The sequence below is a fragment of the Rhamphochromis sp. 'chilingali' genome (assembly GCF_963969265.1).
Source record: "Rhamphochromis sp. 'chilingali' genome assembly, chromosome: 9".
In the NCBI taxonomy this organism is placed as follows: domain Eukaryota; kingdom Metazoa; phylum Chordata; class Actinopteri; order Cichliformes; family Cichlidae; genus Rhamphochromis; species Rhamphochromis sp. 'chilingali'.
The window spans coordinates 12,022,636-12,043,575 of record NC_137936.1 but is presented as its reverse complement, the minus strand read 5'-3'; the positions used below and the strand labels follow the sequence as shown (position 1 = coordinate 12,043,575).

General features: G+C 43.1%; 1 protein-coding gene across 3 annotated transcripts in view; it reads right to left on the bottom strand.

Moving 5' to 3' along the window:
* The window catches only part of prickle2b (prickle homolog 2b), a 104,589-nt gene that overhangs the window by 44,849 nt on the left and 38,800 nt on the right, over positions 1-20,940 (bottom strand). For 2 of the 3 annotated variants that reach the window (XM_080891271.1, XM_080891272.1), the window contains one exon: positions 12,983-20,759. The exons of the other annotated variant lie outside the window; for it this stretch is intronic. In XM_080891271.1, the coding sequence (XP_080747397.1) occupies positions 13,955-18,463 (4,509 nt within the window). In that variant the 5' untranslated portion in view covers positions 18,464-20,759 and the 3' untranslated portion in view covers positions 12,983-13,954. Of the gene's footprint in view, positions 1-12,982; positions 20,760-20,940 lie in introns of those variants that run through there. 3 annotated transcript variants of the gene reach the window in all.

The following is a 20,940-nucleotide window of genomic DNA, read 5'->3' as shown; positions in this document are numbered from 1 at the left end:
CCCCCTTCTCCCTTAGTTGACTACCTCTATCCATTTATGCCCGTGAGACTCTATATCTGTCTCCTTGCCTGTCCATCTCTCTCACTCACAACACTCCTCCCCCTAATCTCTCCTATCGCACTCTTGTGAAGTAGGGGTGGAGGCAGACTCTTGTGTTTTGATTGACGGGTCCTGAGTGCAGACATCTCCCTGTGGTCAACCTTATCAGTGGCTGAGCTTGGCAGAGCATAGTGGCAGCAAGCCTGTTCAGGACGCACTCTTTGTCTCCAGAGCTTTGTGTACACACATGCGTGTGCATATTCAAACACATCCAAGACCAGGCCAGTGTGATAAAAAGTCTAAGTACACAGAGAATTCTAATTGCAATCAGTTGTTTAATTAGGCTACTGCAGATATAATTTTTAAATTAAAATGACCCCATTTACTCTCTTCCCTTCATCCCCCTGCAAGGAGTGGTAAATGTGACATGACCCAGTTACCCAATTTCTCTGCCGTTTCATTCAACTACCATCATACTGGCTCTAATTTAGCCAAACTGAGAGCGAGCATCTGGCTATGTCTCCTATGTGTCTGATGTAGTCCAGTACTGGACGGAGATAAAGTACTGCACATGAGGAAACTCTGTTTCTTCTAGGTACAAAGTCGCCTTGTATCTCGTGCCTTTTCATCTGCTATTAAATTATATTCTTCGTCCAGCTGTTTGAGGCGCATAGAGCCTGACAAGTACAAGCACATTTTTGCTGCGCCGGCAGCAGGATGGGAATGTTTATCATTTCATTTTTGCACAAATTATAGTGAATGTTTGTGCAAAAAGAGTCATGGAGAAGAAGAAGAAGATGAAAAATATGAGTTCTGGCAGCCTCACTCTTCATGTATTGACATCAGCATTTCAGAATTTTGATCTTTCACCTGCCACAAAGTCACACAGCTACTAGTTAGAACAGCACAGATATTCACAGCGCCTAGAGGACGAATCCTACAGGATTTTGTGATGTGTTGGAGGATGAACTATGACAGCTACACTTTCCATGTACTGAACATGGCAAAAATTATACCTGCTACACAGTATCATTGTTATTTTGACCACACAAACATGGCTGCGGATTCTTGATCTTATTTATTAACATGCATCTCGTTTCACGGCTGTGACGGTGCTACATCGCCAGGAGAAGACGGACATGTGAGGAATGATGTGGGAGGTGAAATTTCACAGCTAAAATCCAAAGTGTTAAAAAGGTGGGCCTTCAAAATAATGCAACCAAAATGCCATCATTTATAAATTTGATGTTGTGATTAGTAAAAATGATGTTTTCTCTAGTGCTATTACATTTAGAGTGTATAGATGTGTTTACGTATTCAGACTATAAAACATAATTAGGAGTTAGATCAATGCAAGTAAGATCAATGTAACTCTAAGTTGATACACCACTGCGAGCCAACTCCCTGATATTGATTGGTTCATGGTGCACAAATGCAGGCAGCAGGACCGGCAGCAGGAGGAAGGATGGGGGATGTGGGTGTGGGGACCGCTCACTCATCAAATCAATTGCCACACTCACCGCCTGAGGAGCATCTAAAGATCTGCTTTCAGAATTTAATCCATTTATCCCCCTGTTTTGCATGCCCCTCCGATCATCCCTGACCCCTTACATTAGTCTTCCTTCCAGTTTAGTGAGTTAAGCAGATTCTACTCTTCCACTGCAGAGAAACCTTGTAGTGAGGGATGTTTTTGTCTTGAGGTCCGGAAACAAGTGGTAATAGGATGACAGGAGAGGAACTGTCAATAAATCCATTTTAATTCTCCTGATGATATGATTTTGCTCAATATTTTTTAAATAGGTCTAGTCTCTGTGGACCGTTGCTCACAGGCCAGGTGAAGATACTGTCGGCTCCCTGGAGCACAGGAAGTTGCTTTTTATCCAAGCCCCTCTTTCTCTTCCCCTTCATTCCCCCCTCCATGTTAGTCTTTTACCAGCCTCTCACACGAAGGTGCCATCAACAGAGCTGGCAGCACGTCTGTGTGGAATGCACTTTGGCAATTTACGGACACACTCACACGGTCAATAAAGGCTGGTGAGCCGACCCCGGATCTTGCACATGTAAACTGTTCTTAAACTTGTCACATCTGACTCGATTTGAGTCAGAGCACAGCCCAGAGGAGCGCTCAGCGTTGTGTGGTAGAATATCATAGCACTGACATATATAGGCATCTACTGACGCAGTCAAACACAGACACTGGCACATGCATATCTAAAGATAAGGAGCCACACACACATACATACAGGCTTTGGAGACAATGGTGTGGATGCTGCTTGGACCTAGGAGCCTAATTTAGGTGTCCAGGTTAAAAATAAAACAGGGTAGGCATGTCGCACAGCTGTGAGATGCTGGGAGCTTTGTGTGCTGTCAGCCAATCTAAATCACAACAGCTGAGATGACAAGGTGCTGATTCTCAACTGCCTTTCCTTCTTCTCCATTCTGTCGTTCACTTTTGATTCCTCCATTCCTCTAATTCAATCCATCCCACCACCTTTAACCATTTTTACTCTTTCTCCCCTGACACACATGTTTTTCCCCCTTGTTTAAAGATGAAGCAACCCACTTCTGACAGCTTCACTGGCAGCCCAACAAAGCAGCACTCGAGGGAACGGAAAAGACAAGACTGAAGTGACGTTTTTAACTCAGCCGTCATTACTCTGTGATAATGCACTGCTAAGAAAAAGAGAACGTACATCACAGAGATGCAAATGCACACCAACTTGCTGGCAGAGTCACTTAACGTTACGCATGCTTTTGGAAGCACAGACATGTGCAGATGTAAACCTACAGAAGCACATCACAGACTGGCCAGATAGTTGTGGTATGCGCACACACTCCTAAAAATTAAAACATTCCTTCAAATCTATATTGTTAAGACAAGCCTTAAGAAAACTAATCAATCATCAAGGGGGTTGGCTATTCAAAAAAAAAAAGGGGGGAGGTGTCAAAAATGCCCAATTTACACCACCCAGGGGAAAAATCTTGACACCATGCCAAAGACAACTCGTCTCCGCAAATCAGCTCAAGGAAAAAGGATGACAATGTTTAAAAGTTACTCACCGCTTCCTGCCCTCCCCCCTGGCTGTGCTGGGAATGAGGTGGAAGGGGGGAAGAAACACACTAACCGACAGACAATCTCAGGAGGGGGCAAAGAGAGCCGCAGCAGGGCAGAAGCCTGAAGCAAACACTTTCAGCGGCACTTCTTAATTGAAAAAATCTGTTTTCATTGCTCTGTGATCAGTGAGTATGTGGGGGAGGGAGGGAGGGAGAGAGAGAGAGAGGATCGCCTTGAGCTGGGGTGATGAGGAGATGAGCTTGCAGATGGTCAGCAGGGTGAGGGCAGTATGTGTGTGAGTAAAGCAAAAGAGGAAGTGACAGAACGAGAGTTTTTCAACAGACTGATGCAATCAGGGCTGACCACCAAGCTGGTTGCTGAGAGGGCAAACAGTCCACAACATTAACCCCACCCACGGCCTGACAGCAGCAGTCAGCGTTTTTCCTAAGCTCATTCCCCACTTACACTTAACCCATAAATGCTCTGGCAGTTTTCTTTTGCTGACATCATGCGATAATGGGATGTAGAGTTGATGCATGAGGATTCAGACGACCAAGCAGGATTTCAAACTTTAGACTAAAACTTTGGTGCAAACAAAAGCAACATTCCTGGTTGGAGTATGCACATTCTGTTATTTTTCAGAGAGTTAGAAAGTACAAGTGAAGATTAAAGTCAGTTGAGAGTTGATGGATGAGCAAAGTGACACAACGTGTGGGTAAGAGTTAACATGTTATTGGTAGTTCTTATTTTCATAGAAGAACACATTCCAGAATAAAAACAAAAATAATAAGTAATCAACCATTTTTATTTAATGCTTGACATGGAGTTCTGCAGCGGTTTTGATTTCATCCCTAAATGTCTATGACTTTTCACCACATATGGTTTGAAAAAAAAAAAAAAAAAAGCCATCCATCCATCCATCATCTGCTGCTTATCTTGGTCTGGGTCATGAGGGCCAGCAGTCTAAGCAGCTCAGACCTCCCTCTCTCTATCTCCTCCAGTGACACACCAATGTGCTCCCAAATCAGCTGAGAGGTGTAATCTCTCCCGTATGTCCTGGATTTACCCCAGGGCCTGCTCATGGCTGGAACACTGGAACACCTCACCAATGAAGCTCCCAGGTGGCATCCTAGTCAGATACCTCAACAACATCAGTTGGCTAAATTAGCATGTGGAAGAGTAGCTGCTCTACTCCGAGCCTCTCCTAAACGACCGAGCTCCTCACCCTTCAGAGGAAACTCATTTCCACTGCTTGCAATCTCACTCTGTCACCACCCGGAGCTTGTGGTCACAGGTGAGGGCAGGAACTTAGATTGACCAGTAACTCAACAGTGTCACTTTCATACTTGAGTCCCCTGCTGCAAAGAGATGTGTCATAGACAAGTTGCACTCATCGGTGCAGACCGACTCAGACTGATTGCAACCTGCTGGTGATCTGTCTGCATTTGCAAAGTAGTGACTAGGGATGGGTACCGGTGATGGCACCGGTTCTGACATAAACGGTAGTAACCAGACCGAAAAGCAGCGCACATTTCGGTGCTTTATTTCGGTGCTTTTTTTTCCTGAGCTGTGATACACTTTAGATTCTAGCCAATCATTTTACGTTTCCGAGGATAGTAGGCGGGGCCAGGTACGTACGTTCTGTTAGAGCAGAGCTACAGATTAAAAATGTCCAAGGCGAAGCGGTCAAAAGTCTGGCTGTACTTCACAGCAAAATATGCAAACTCAGCAGCCTGCAACAAGTGCTTTAAGCTGATACTGTGATACTGTCAAAGGAGGTAACACCTCAAATCCGATGAAACACCTGGCGACGCATAGCGTTTTTTTTAAAAGCCCAGAAATGCGTCGTATTTGATAGCTTGCTGCGAGACCTCACACCGAGCACATCTACTGCCGGTGGGTTGCCTGTTATGCAACATCCCCCAAAAACACGAAGAGGAGAGTCCTGGCCCCTAGCCCTGCCAGTGTAGCAGAAATGATGACGGATGATGGTGGCAGCAGCCGTTCTTCTCTGCGTGAGTAGCTAATTTACGTTGAGTAGGCTAACCACGTTATTACATTAATGCATGTAAGGTGAGCTAGCAAACATCATCATAGCTACATGCGGCTGTCTTCTTGTTTGATGGCAGATGCTCCCTTCACCCTGGCTAAAAAGGCTAAAATGACCAAAGAAAAAGTGGAAAACAGTTAAACATGAGAGGTTTAGGACAAAGTTTGTGTTTTTTCCATTGTTTAAGCACTGCTTCCAGCCAAGAGTGATACCATATATGCCCCATAGCTGCAGAAAAGGCTAACATTGTTATATTTTTACAAAAAACAGCTGAACATGAGAGGTTTTTGGACCAATTTTGTGTTCTCCATTCTTTAAGCACCGGTTTGAGCACCGTTTGAGCACCGGCACCGTTTCAAAAGTACCGATTTGGCACCGGTATCGGATAAAACCTAAACGATACCCATCCCTAGTAGTGACAGTTATTTGCAAATGTTCGCCAATCTGTTTGGCGTGATTGCAGACAGTCTGAGTAGGACCCCAACTGCTCTGAGATAGATTGTGTCCCACCAGACAAGCTGTACAAATCGACTTATGATCAAAAGGAGTCACCGCAACTTCTTGCAATCTGTCTCAGACAAAAGACAAAAAAAATTCTCTGCAATCACCAGACTTCCCCCCCCCCCGTCACTGGAAGGTATGACTGCACCATACGGTAAATATTTAGTAACGACAGGAGAAAGTTGGCTTAGACTGGAACACGTAGAAATGTCTAGCTGAGCTCTGTTTCAATGCATCGTACCACACCTCCCAGTACCTCTACAGCACCGGCGTTAACAAATTATACACAGTTTAAACTAAAGTATACAACTGTCAGATTTCCCTTTTACCTCATTTTTATGTTGGAAAATTTTTTGGCCAATAGCAGTGACAAATGTTAAAGTATTCTTTTAGTTAAGAGCGCTTTTTTATGCCAACATTGGGTTTATGGGATTATTTATGGGATTATTGTATGAATTCGATGAAAGATTGGTCTTCTTGAACTAACAGGTGACAAATTTGACTCCAGCTAACTGGAAAATGTTCCGAATTTATGTGGCAGCACATGAATGTATGAAGCCTGTGTGTTCTGTCTTTTCCACACAGCAGCTTAATATTTTGACCCTGAAGATGTGGATATTACACTTTAAGGATGCAGCATGAATGAGCACCAGTGTTCAACTGTATTAAATTTTAATGCCAATTAGATGGTCGCAGCTGTACAAGGACTGATCTTTAAGTTTATAGTAAGTAGAGTATTAATGTAGTAGTCCCTGTTCAGCAGTTAATCAGTCTGCTCTGCCTCCTCTATATCCACAGGGGCAGCAGTCTATGGAAACATCTGCTAGAGCACTTTCAAAAAAAGCCCTCTGCTGTCAAAGTTGCACTAATGTTCATTCAGTGAGCAACGGATAACTTAAATCAGCCCGAGTTGACTGCGTCCTTGTAATGGGTCTCGGGATGCCGATTCCTAAACCAACCAAAGCCCAAAATGGCTGACTCTTAAGGGAGGTAACCCCCATTCCTCCCTGCCAGTCATATGTCAAATAAATACAGGAAGAGAAACGGTGCAGTGAGAGTGAGCACAGGAAAGCAGGATCACTCTGCACTGGTGTGAGCTTGAGGTTTCTGGCACACTCAGCAACTGTGATGTGGGCAGGATGTCATCACTTCTTCAGTGGCGCTCACACTGTGCACCTACGGTTCTCAGAAGTGTGGAACTGCTAGATTCACAGCTGTAAATCTAGAGGGATTTCAGGAGAACAAGCAGGACCGCAGCCAAGAGAGGAGGCTCCTGTCCACACCTGACAACAAAGGCTTGTTCTGTGTCCTGAGTACATGCACAGGTTTTCTCCTTACATTTACACATCAAACACAGACAGAAACACGGATTAAACATGACAGCCCCCCCAAAAAAGACGGTCATACAGGAACAATTATGATAACAAGATTACAGTCACCAGCTTTAAAAACACACAATTTCTGGCAACATCTGCATAGATTAAAGCAGTTCTAGGCAACAAATCACCACATCTTATGTTTTCTTTCTGGCTACTATGGAAACTGATCTGCTGCAGTCCACATCACTCAAATCTGGTGCAAAAGCCTCCCATCATGCTCAAAATATTCTGAGAATCCGCCTGCTGTGCCAGGCACAATTGGTCCCATTTGTGCAGAAGAAAATAGCAGCAACAAGCAGGAAAAGGGCATCCCCTGACTACACTGCAAGAGCTCTGCTGAGACAAAAGAAAGCCCTCACACCTCACTTTCCTAACGACCGACCTAATGCTTTTAAAAAATTAGACCATTTGTCATGGTTGAAAAGAAGCTGTGGGTGAAGAGAGCCTGAGGTGAGTCCAGGAAAATGTAGAGAAAAAAATCTCCTCTTCCCTCCATCTACACACAGTGAGGATAAGTCATCGACTCATCCCCCTCTTCCCTTGAGGAACAAATGAAGTTATCAATCAACCCCACAGTCCCACAGAGACAAGGAAATGAGGGCCAGAGACATGAAGAGAGCAAAGCTGAGGTGGCCAAAAACACTGCAAAATAAAAGTTGATTGTTTTAAGAAGCAAGCCTGCAGCATTGTAGCAGAGAGCTGTACTAAACGCTCATTATGTACAGATCAATTATGTGTGTGATTTGCAGTTATTCATATTCCAGCGTTCTCTCAATACACAGTAAGTTATTGCTATAAAAGATTTTTTGTTTTATCAATTTAAAACGATCTATATATGAAACAGTTCTCATCTATACAACATTTTTTTTTAAAAAGGAGGATATCAGAAAGTAAAAAATAAATAAATATGGAAATATTAGTTTTACAAGGAAATAAAACAAAACAAAAATCCAAAAACAACTGATTCTTAATCTTACGTAAGGATGTATAGTATATACAGTAATTCTACGGTGCTGTAAATGAGACTTTTTTTCTTTTATTTTTTGATGTCTAAGATACAGACACATGCCTTGCACACAAGATAAATGGGCAAGGCACATCTGCTAATAGAACAAAGTAATTGCAGACTCCATCTATCCATCCATCGCCTATCCCAGCTGCCATGGGTTGACAGGCCCTGGACATGTTACCAATGTGCTGCCGGGTTAAAAGAGAGAATTTAGAGTCATTAACTAACCTAAATCCTAACCATATCTTTGGAGTATGGGAGGAAGCTGGAGTACCCACTGAGAACCTATGTAGATGTAACATGCTGTTTTCTTGAGCCCTAATTGTAGAATCTAGAAACAAATTTCTCTGAAAACTTGAACGCTGCTCCGAACAAATGCAGAGGAAGAAAAAAAGTAAAACTAAAAGAAAGTACAATACAATCAGTTGACACGCTCAGCTTTCTGAATCAGTTTGATCAAGACCCCTTCATCTAGCTTGCAATGATAGGAAAACATACAATCTGACTGATCAAACAGTGTCTGCAAAACAGAGTAATCAGACTGGAAAAGTAAGTGGACACTTTAGATTATTCCTTTACAATAAATCTGAATCATTCTATAGAATAGAGCCATTTTATTATATCAATATTTTAAATAACATGCCTTATTTAGGAATTTCATGAAACACTGCTTTCATTTACTTGCCAAATCATTTAAATCTGAGAAGACACTAAAAACTTTATTTATAGGGAGGACCACCAATGCGAGTTTCTCTTTTGACCTCATCTCCTTAATTTGATCATTTGATTCCAAGTAGCTCTTGGAGCTGCTGTTAGCACAGACGTTTACAGACATAGACACATTTTGAGTTAATAATGCAAAATCCTTGGAAACTCCAAAAAGCTGCACCCACTCCACTAGTTTAATGCAGTGTACCCATTTCAGCAGTCAAGTAGTTTTCATGCTAAAATCAGATTGATCAGCATTAAAATGACTGTGAACAACGAGAACAGAATCTCAGCCATCTCGCGAAATGCTCAGGTGCAAGACGATTTCCTGATACAAAGTTTCACGTTTCAAAGAGTGAAGCCTTAGAGAGTGTGAGCTGTGATCCAGACACTTTTCAAGGCCACGCTTATCGCGTGCAGCCACAAAAAGCCCTGGAATTTGCCTTGTGACCTGGTATGTCCACACAGCTCAGCAGTGAACTCATCTCATGATGTCTAGTTGTCAGCTCATTCTGCTCTTTAGCTCGACTGCTTCTTCCTCTCACACAGTGTGCCTGGTGATGAGGGGAGTGGTGAGACCAAAGACCACTAACTGACAATTAGGCAAAAACTATATGGATGGAAAAGATGGAGTGGGCCCGTACAGAGAGAGAAGATGATAATGACCGAAATAGCCGTGCCTTTGTTTTAAGGAGAATACAAACTTGAGTGATGAGGAGAGAAGAAAATAAATGGACTGTGCTGCTGGGAGAGCAGTCAAGAGAGTGAAATGGAGAGAGAGAGGGAGAGAGGGGGATGAGAAAGAGGAGTTAGCACCCTTTCTTTTCTTCTTTCTGGCCTGGCAGTCAGCCTTTTGGCAGAATGTTTGGTATCCATTGCATATGGGTAACCCTGCAGAGAAAGAAAGACACACACGCACACACACACAAATACAGGGAGCAAAGTCAAAGCATCACCGCAAACTTTGAGGGGATTTTCGAGGCAGGGTGCTTCCCCCCCCATCCCCCCATTCTTTAACTCTGAGGCTAACCGAGAAGCCAAGATTGGCCCTTATTAGACAGAATAATTTTCACAGCTGTTTCCGATCTGTTTGTGCTTCACGTGGACTGGGAACATGAGGAGGAGAGAGGAATGGAAAAGCGAGGAAATAAAAGGGAAGGAAGGGAGTGAGAAAGGAAAGAGAGAAGCACCGGCGAGAGATGCTGTCTTATTCTGCGATAATAAGTCAGCAGCCATCACCTCGTGCAAACAGTCTTCTAGGAATTGACAATGTCCTTGCTGAGCTCTTGAGAGCCTGCTACTTAGACTGATGCTTGGATTTCACAACATCCAGCTGTTTTACTTGCACAAGTAAAGCCCATGAAAATTCCTGCTTACGACGCACATGCACTCTGAAACACATTCTTATGGGAATGAGCTCAAGGACATCAAGGCATTAAGTTCACAGGGGGCCTCGTTTCCTCCGTGTCTTCTTCTCTTTCTTTTCATCTTTTAATTTGTTCATCTTATTCCATCAATGGATATCAGAAATCTCTTGGGAATAGTGGACGCACAGATATTTATTCACAGCAAATTCACTAAAATGGAATTCTGTAGTCTCCTCAGTTAGTTGACTGAATATTAACTATTCAGTCAATCAGTCAATTTGTAGCCGGGTACACACAAGGTAATAGCATGTTCGTAGTATTTGATAGAGCTGTCAGCCAAACTAACAGGAAACAGCACATTACCCCAAAAAGCAAAAATCAGCTGTCAGTGCAGTGGCAAAGGCTAGCTACACTGAACTGGATGAAATAATTTTCAGAAGTTAAAGAGATTTATTAAAACACATTCAAATTTTAATTGGTTTATATAGCAATTTAAGAAATGTATCAGGATGCAAAAGAACGTTTCCCAGTTATTTCCCTCATTTAAAGGGAAATGAAGGAAGTGATGTAGCTAAATGCCAGTTGAGCTACGCTCTTAAAATACGAGTTCTTTTCGCTTCTGGGGGTCATTCCTCTGGTACAGCACATTTTCCAGCACACAAGGAAACTGCTCTGTAACTGAAAATTTTGGATAATCCAAAGCAAAAGCACCACTGCAGTGATGAGCAGAGAAATGACTTTAATTTAAAGATGTGTAACTCTCAGGATGCATGCTATGCTTCTAGCAGAATTTGATCCTGTTTCAGCTTCTACTGCATCCGATCTAATTAAAAAACACACATATATATACAATTAGCAAACTGCAGTGTGCAGCAGAGGTTCATTCATTGATCATTATTTCAGATTAATTTAAATGATCTTCCAGATGTTTCAAACACCATTTTTCCGATGTTTGCCTGAAATTACACATTTGGTCTCATACTAGCTTTCAAATGCAGCCTCCAAACTTTAAGAAAACCCAACCCTTTCCCAAAAATGTTTATTTAATACATCTCATTACGCAAATATTTCCCATGAATGTACAAGAAAGGACATATAAAGGGTTGATTTCATTGTTAATAGCTTGTTTTGTATTAAGTTTTTTAGAAGTGTGACAAGACTTTCAACTTTGGATCTTTTCAAGTTGCGTGACCAAGCAGATGAGTCTTCTAAGAGAATATTTACAAACAGATCAAATATGCTGAAGTGGACTGAGGAGGTGAAGCTAGTTACAGAAAGTATCATCTGTTAAATGTTTAATGATTTGTTTGGTGAATCAGTTTCCAGTCAGGGTTATGACAGCATTCGCCATGCACGGCAGGGGAACTCAAGGGAGGTCCTGAGGAAATTAAACTAACTGTGAAAAATTTCCTTTAAACTTACCATAACTACAGATTTTACATACAAAAGTTTACAGTCATCATGAACATAAATGTCAAAGTAATTTTAGACTTTTAAGAATGTCTTTGGTTCTTTTTTCAGGGCGGAATGATTAAGCAAGATACATATTTAATGTATTAATACATAGTTCTAATCCACAAAAATACACTTAAGGACATATACACATATGGAAGGGTATGTATATGTATATATTGGGATGTTCAGGAACAATTTTGTTAAATGTCCTTTAGCAAGGTGCACTAGAGGTGACTGGATGCTTTTAGTAGTCATCAACAAGTTTTTGGCATTATTCTGGAGTTCATCTAAACTGGTTAGTTTCCTTTGAACTGAGCCCATAAATTTTTAATACGGTTGAGATTGAAAATTTAGAAAAGCATTCCAAAAGCTTAAGCCTGCTTTATCAATTCCAAAACCAGTTTTGTGTATGTGGGACCACTCTCCTGTAGGAACATCCAGTTGGAGAATTTGTAGGTAGTCCTCCTTCATTATTCCATCCAGCAAAACAACCCCAGCCCCAGCTCTGGGGCAGAACAGCCGCAGCATGATGCTACCACCACCATGCTTGACAGTCCATACACTATTCTTAGGTTAGAAAGCCTTACTCCTCTAAACATACCTCGTCACTGTTGCTAGCGCAATCTTATCATTGTCCGACCATAAAGCTTTTTTCTAAAGGCAATTTGCTCGTCTATGTGGGAAGCTGCAAATTTTAGTCAAGCTTTAAGACGTCAATTTTTAAGTAGGGGCTTCTGCCTTGGCCAACACCCCATACAATACCCTAGTCCATAGCGATGTAAAACTCACTTCATTGTGGACAACCACGCTGGTGTTCCAGCACTTCATGGATGACGTGAGTCCTGGTGGCTCCTGTTTTTTTCTGAATATATTAAAACAGTTTTCTCTCATCTGAGGGTGACAGCTTGAGTCTTCTTCCAGAAATTGGGAGAAACATCGAAATAACTTGTACTCGTGTATCATTGTTTTATGATCTTGGAATATGTAATTGTTTAGAAATGGATCGAAGAGAACTTTACAGCATACGAACCTAAAATTCTTCTTTTTAGAGCAAAAGGAAAGTCAGAGGAACACAGTGACGATCAGACTGATCAAAACAATGAGTGCTCTCATTTTAATGCTGCAAAAAGAAACTACCAGCTGTAGTCAATCATGATCACTAACAATAAGTTAATAGGCCTCATGGTTCATATTAAAGAACCTTATAGAACAACATATTAAAAGAGCAAGTCTCTGTATATACTTAAGACTGTATGTATACTTTTTACCATGTGTGGATCAGAGAAAGGCCAAAATAAATTTAAGCTTGTGCACCCAATTCTTCTTTTTAAAGTCATTAAGGATGTATGTGTTACAGGTACCGGGTGGCAGCACCTGTAGACAGCTATATATGTGTCCTGTAAACAGGAAAGAAATGATCAGACAGGGAGACGTGGCTTGCCGTTTCCTGAATACTCCGCCATTATATTCAAATTCACAATTATGCACTCCTTTCATTACTTTTACAGTATTACAACTGTGTATTTACTTATTCTTAACATAGCTCACACACACATTCTCCATAACACATTCCAATGTTATAAACATGACCAATTTTCTTGTAAGACTTGGTTCAAAATGAATTCCAACAAGACAAATCTATAAATCTCAAATAGCTTGAAAGAATGGTATAATCAGCACCATCTTGACATGTGCACTGAATTCACGGAAACACTTTATGGCAGAAACAAGATACTAAAACAATACAGGATAACGGTGGAGCCGATCACTAACATCACAGAGCATAGGAGGTGTGCGACCCAAACTAACATGCTAACCTTAGCATGCTGCTAAAGCCGTAAACAAATACTTACAAAAGTGTAATTTACTGTACTACACAATGTTGTACGCTTTCACTTTCCAACCGTAATGGTTAGTCTATGCTATATAATGGATGTGATTGCTATTATATTCTATTTTGGGCACGATACGAACCTGTAAACAGGAAAGAAATGATCAGACAGGGAGACGTGGCTTGCCGTTTCCTGAATACTCCGCCATTATGAGAAAACAGCGCGGAGCATGCGCTTCAGGCTGCTAACAACAGGCCAAACCATGGTCTCACACTGCCACCTATTGGTATAAAAATGAAGCGTCCACTACAAATATCCCAGGGTAGTTACCAAGTTTCCTGTTACAATTACTGTAGTTATTTAGGGCATTTCCAAATGGAAATATCACTTACATTGAAAGTGAAATTACTTAAATTAATTCACATAAATGTGATCACACATTAGTGGGTATCACACACTCCCTGACAAAAATAAAATGGCTCCCAACATTCACAAAATCATGACATTTTGAACTTTTGCTTCTCAAATTCTTATTAACTCTTATCAGTCCAAGAACTAGTTATGAAACAAGCAGTGGGGGTGGTGTGTATGCAGATGGGGTCAGTGATGCGTGATACTGGTATGGTGAGTATGGTATTGGGGTGCAGTACATTGGTGACTGTGACATACACATGGGCGGCACAATTGCCAATGGTGGGTATGGAAATACAGTGTATGATGGTATGGTTGTGGCAGGTAACTGTAGTGCTGTGCGTTCCCCAACTAGATTAACTGCCGCATGTGACTGCACTGAGGGTTTACCCAGTGATTCATAAGTCAGAAACTGTCGTGGCTTCCTGTGACGGGTAGATCTTCTAATGTCCGTACAAGTATGTCCCGGTGGTTGAACCTGTACGTTAGACTGCGAATGAGTTTCACACTCCTCACCAGACCCTCTGGGTTCAGATAGGTTGTCACTACCCACTTCCATTTCTTCCATCTCCTCTCCCAGAGAACATGGCAGGTGTGAGCATTCTCTCCCAGTTTCCTCTTCGAATTGTTCAATGCTGACGGATGGTGAATGCTCAGGCATAGTCAGTATGTCTTCCATCGTCTGCACAGGTGAATGTCCATTTTTTGTGTTTGTTGTCACTCTAATAGGTTCTTTGGTCTGGTATGACTGAGATGCAGGGTGTTGCTCATGGTCCAGGTTCCTTCTCACGGTCCTTTCAACAGGTGCTCTTAGCCAGTACCCCGAGCAATCACTCTCAGAACCGCTGTCAGAGTTATCCCACATGTCTGTTTGTCTTTGTGCATCTGCAGATCTTTCCATCCTTCGTCTGTTGCGTGTTGTCTTTCCAATCGCAGGCTTTGCCAGGGGGGGAGTGACTTGAACAGGTAAGTCATTTACAAGTAACAGCAGATTGCGATGCAATGTTCGGGTTCTTTTTGGGTCTCCAGCTTCAGGATGGACTACGTAAACTGGGCTATCTGCTAGCTGCTCTTTTACTATATAAATAGTCCTCTCCCAATATGATCTCAACTTGCCAGGTCCTCCCCGCTCACTGAGGTTTCTGACCAGAACTCTGTCTCCTGGCTTAAGCATGACTCCTTTTGCCTTTTTATCATATGTTATTTTGCCTCTTGCACTAGACTTCTTGCTATTTTCACTAGCAATCCGATAAGCTTCCGACATTCGTTCGGCCCATTTCTTGGCATATCCTGTAGGTGAGTATGTTTCATTCTCCCCCTTCAATCCAAACAGCAGATCAACTGGTAGATGCGGGTGTCGTCCATAGAGGAGATAGAATGGTGAGTAGCCGGTGGACTCATGTCGAGTACAGTTGTACGCATGTACAAGATGTGGGAGGTGGTCTTTCCACTGTACTTTTTCCTTTTCGGTTAATGTTCTCAACATCTGGAGTATTGTCCTGTTGAGACGTTCTGAAGGGTTACTTTGAGGATGGTAAGGTGATGTTCTAGAATGTCCGACACCAGATAATTTCTGTAGTGTCCTGAACAGTTCATTCTCAAATTCACGACCCTGGTCGTGATGTAGTTTGGATGGGTATCCAAATCTGGGTATGAAATCCTGGAAAATCCGTTCAGCAGCTGTTTTCCCACTCTTGTTCCTTGTGGGGTATGCTTGAGCAAATCTAGTGAAATGGTCAATTACCACGAGAATATACTCATACCCTCCACGGCTGGCTTCCAAATGCAAAAAGTCAATACACACCAGTTCTAAAGGGTAGTCCGATCTTATACTACCCATGGGAGCCCTGACGTGTGTTACTGGTTTCTTGGACATGATACAGGGACACTTCTGGGTCACATAGGCTTCAATGTCCTTAGCCATAAAGGGCCAATAGAATCTGTCCCTTGCGAGGTGTAGCACTCGGTCTGTCCCAACATGACCCATCGTGTCATGTAAATGTCTTAATGCTAAAGTCCTGTACTTGGCAGGAAGCACTAATTGTCTTCTGTCACTGGTACATCTATACAAGAGGTCATTTTCAAGATGTAATTTACCCCACTCGTGGAGGAGTTTATGGGCAGTTCCTCTTACCATCTTGCGTATTTCATCTGTCAGTTTTGCTCCATCTAGTTTCAGCTTGAGGATTTGGCCAATGGCTGGATCCTCTCTTTGAGCTTTAACTAGATCATCATGGCTGATGCTCAGCGAGTTGATATGAGGCTGCTGATGGGGGTCCAGAGAAGAGATATTGAGCATGGCTACCCAAGCAACATCTTTCTGTCTGGCCACCTGGCTTCCATCCCAGACTGCCTTCACTGCCTCATCTGGAAATCCCTCTGTACAAGCAGTTTCATATTTCTCTATATCCAAGGGGAGACGAGAAAGAGTGTCTGCGTCTACATTTGACTTTCCTGGCCTGTATCTGATGTCGAACCGGAAATCTGAGAGCTCTCCAACCCACCTATGTCCCACTGCGTTTAACTTTGCGGTACTCATTACATAGGTTAGGGGGTTGTTATCTGTATAAACTGTGAAGTGTGGGGCATAGTACAGGTAGTCACGGAATTTTTCACATACAGCCCATTTCAACGCAAGGAACTCTAATTTTCCACTATGCAGGTGGTAATTGCGTTCTGCTTGTGTCAGAGTCCTAGATCCATAGCCAATTACTCTCAATTTCCCATGTTGACGCTGATACAGGACAGCTCCTAAGCCCTGGTCAGATGCATCTGTATGCAATGTGAAAGGCAGGCTAAAATCAGGATATGTCAGAACAGGGGGGTTGGTGAGGAGGGTTACCAACTGTTCTAACGCTCTCTGGTGTTTTAGAGTCCACTCAACGTGCTCTCGAGAGGACAGCTGTGAGTGTTTGCTGTTTCTCACAGATTTTGGACACTGAGTTTTGCCTGGCTTGGTCTGAAGGAGTTCATAGATTGGTTTAGCTATCCGGGAAAAATCCTGGATATACGAGCGGTAGTAGCTTAGAAAGCCTGCCAGCTTCCTCACATCACCAACTGTTTGAGGTGTCTTAGATGTCAGGGTTTTGACAGCCTCCAGGTCTGCCGGGTCTATTCTGACTCCTTCAGCGGACACAAGCCGACCCACATATCTGACTTCTTGTTTGAAGAGGTCACATTTCTCCGGCCTCAATTTTACTCCATGTTCTTGGAGTGCCTGGAGAACCTTGCGGAGGGTCTCAACATGGTCGTCAAATGTTTTTGCATAGCAAAGTACATCGTCGAGGTATGGGATGCAACATTCATCTCTAAGAGAGCCAAGCATCTCTTCCATGCTCCGCTGAAAAGCAGCTGGGGCATTTGTGAGACCAAATGGGATGCGAACCCATTCATAAAGACCCCATGGTGTTATGAAGGCAGTGAGGTGGCGAGAGCCCTCAGCTACAAAACCCTGGTGGTAAGCTTTTCCTTGGTCTAAGATGCTAAACCACGAGTACCCACCCAGAGTATCAATCAGATCCTGTATCCTGGGCAGTGGGTGTCGATCAGGAACAGTCTTTTTGTTCAGAAGGCGATAGTCTATGCATAAGCGTAAACTGCCATCTTTCTTTCTGACACAGACGACTGGGGCGGCGTACGGGGACTGAGACTTTACTATCCAGCCTTTTACCAAAAGTTCTTGTATGTACTCTTTAACCTCTTTAAAAAGTGGCTTAGGGATGGATGAGTAGGTTTTCTGAACAGGGATATCATCTTTCAAGTTGATTGCCATTTGCAAACTGGGTATGCATCCTATATCACTACTGTCACGAGCAAAAGCCCCAGCTTCCTTGCAAAGCATTTTGTTAACTTTTGCCTGTTGTTCCTCATTAAGATGGCTGATGTCGACAGGAGGCTGCCATAGGGGTAAGTTGGTATGAGTAGATGTAGAGGTGGCACTATTGGCTGTCACTGTGGGCTTAGATTCTCCTAGTGAGTCCATTGTAATCACCTTCTCAACAGACTGAATACTGCCAAGGGCTGTTTTCCTTGGTAGTGTGATGTTATGTTTTGTGTTGTTGCCCACAGGTACCTCTACAAAGGGCCTCTTGGTGCTTTGCACTTCAAGCAGTCCTTCACAGACATCTAGCTCAGCAAGCTGTGTGTTGTTATCATCAGGCTCAAAGAGGAAAACAGATTCGGACAGGTTCATGGCAGGTGAGACTGGACACTTAACCCAAATCACCTGACCCGCTGGAATAAGGGTGTCATACCTGCCAGTCCGCAGGCGTCCACATTGTGCAGGGGCTTCATCAGCCTTGATGAGGTTTACCAGGAGCTCTGCCTTTTCTGTTGGTATTGACATGGCATTGCAAAGCAGGGTGACGAGAGTTGCCATGAACCGTCCTGGTTGTTCCTGCACAAGTTCCTCCATCACATTGAAACCCAGCAGCGGTCTCTCCAAAACAAAACTGCTTACAAGAAAAGGCACAGTTATTGACAAATTAGGGTCTTCATTCCCTCTCAAATTAACTGTGATTGGCATCCAGCCATCAAATGGGAGAGTGTCACCATTCACAGCACGGACTTTTAACTCTTCTTCATTATCAATGACTTCATCAAGTGACCTTACAGGTGTATCTGGTAGATACTTATTTTTCCACTCTCTGTCAATCATGCTCACTTGAGCTCCCGTGTCCAACAAAGCACTAACTGCTAAACCATTTAGATGGCACTGGGTGAGCGCTTTTTTTCCAATTAGTTTGGCTAATTTTTCACTTTTACTGTTGGGTGAACTGCCAAGAAGTATAGCAGATTTATTTTCTTGGTTATTCTGTCTCTGGGTTGGCACTACATTATGTTTGGTGTCAGCGTCACACTTTGCCAAACTTACAGCAACAGTCTCACTAGTACTACATAGGTCAGATTGGGACGGAGAGTGGGACACGGTCACTGTTTGTCCCGTGACAGGGACCGGCTCCCGTTTCCCTGACGTATTGTTTTCTTCATGCAGCCAACTGCGCGGTGGCCTTCCTCACCACAGTGAAAACAGTGGGGACAGTCGGGGCGGTCTTGTTCTATGCACTTTTCACAGCCATACTTTCTTTCTCTGTGGTGATCGGTTTTGATTTTCTTGTACTGGCTGCTCTGTTCAGCTGTTATTTGTAGTGACTGTGTCATTTGTTCAACAATGCTTGCAAGTTTTTCGACTTTCTCTGACAGCTGCTGGATCATATCCACCTTAGGTCTTTTTCCTGCATTTTCCTCTTTCAATACAGGACACTGCATACCGTTAATCTCAACTTGTGTGCTGTGCACATTGGTGTTTCTCTGACGGGTGACTGATCCTAGACGACGCTGTCTTTCACTTTCATCACTCATTACTTTCTTCATTTGTTTAAGGATAGTCTCATCTGTGACATTGGCATCTGCAAGGAGTGGCTTTAACTCTCTACGAATGTCACTATGTTTGTGGCCCAGTCCTTGATACACAGTATGAAGAAATACATCCTGAACTGTACTGGCTGAGTACTTTACATCTGAGTTGGTATGCTTCGAGGTGAGCAAGATCTTTTGTTTGAGACCTATGACTCGATACAGAAACTGTTGTGGTGTCTCACTGTCACTTTGTTTGGTGCACATGAGTTCCTGGAAGAGTTCTGTGTTGTTTTGCTCACCAAGGTGAGAATGGAGGAAGTCTTTAAGCTCCTCTACTGTCAGTTCATCCTTGTTCATTAGCATGTCTTTGAAATTACCAGGTTTGATAACTCTCATGACAGCCCTCACAATTTCGGCATCATTAAACTGTTCTTTGAGACCCTCTTCAATCTGGCGGCAGATGCTGTTATAACTGATGTCTGATCCCTGGTCTCCAATCTGGCCCCCGTGAATCTTAAACTCCCTGCGATGGAGGTAAGACAAGTCTCTTAGGGACACCACCTTGTCATGTCTCATGGGTGCTTGAGTTTCAACTAAGCTGTCATTGTGTGGTGTGCTTCTACAATGAGCCTGTGATGGTGTCTGAGAGGTGAGTTGAGAACCTGATGTGGGCATGTACTGCTTAATTTTCTTAGAGAGCTCTTCGTAACTGAAGAGTATTTTTTGTAGTTCTATATCACGTTGGGAAACAGCAGTAGAGCTGGTATTCTGGGTCACACTGTCAGTTACTTCTGTACCACTATTATGACCATCTTCTAAAAACATTGCATTAGTTGGACTCATTTCAACACTGACATCATGAGGCTGAGCATTTGGACATAGATCACATGAATCATTACCAGTGGCAGCCTGTATCTGCAAATCAGAAACATGACCCTGGGTAACAGCATCAACAACATCTTTCAGTGACAATAAGTGTGACATGCCCTGATCTTCTGACTCTAATAAAGCCTTACTGCACATGAAACCACTGATGTACTCGAAGCAGCTGTCTTCATCCCCTGACTTAAGGCAAGACTGATCCACTCCTGGCACTGGACCCAGAGACTTGGCAATCTGGAACAGTTCATCAGCAGAGAGGGTGAGAAGGTCTTTCTTGATGGCCCACACCAAGCTCCTCCTCTCACCTTCCGCCATGGTTGCTTCCCTATCCCTTGCAGTGGGTCACACAATGTCAGCTTTCGTACAGTTTTTGCCTTGATGGGCGATGGTCCGAGCACCAAGCAGCACCAAGCAGCACCAAGCAGTCCTTATTTATCTTTTTTTCCTTACTACTTGTCCATTGCGCTAGTTGTGACACATGGCCAATGCATTTCCTGCACAATCAGTAGCATCTATTCTCCATCAGGCAGCAGCAGGTGTAGGTAACAACCAGCAGACTGGACTTGTCGGTGTTTTCTTGCCACTCTTGGCCCAAAGTACCGGTATTACTGGATCAGCTCCCAGCCTCAAAGGCAGGACTGATCCCGGACGAGCCCCCAGAAAACTGTTACAGGTACCGGGTGGCAGCACCTGTAGACAGCTATATATGTGTCCTGTAAACAGGAAAGAAATGATCAGACAGGGAGACGTGGCTTGCCGTTTCCTGAATACTCCGCCATTATATTCAAATTCACAATTATGCACTCCTTTCATTACTTTTACAGTATTACAACTGTGTATTTACTTATTCTTAACATAGCTCACACACACATTCTCCATAACACATTCCAATGT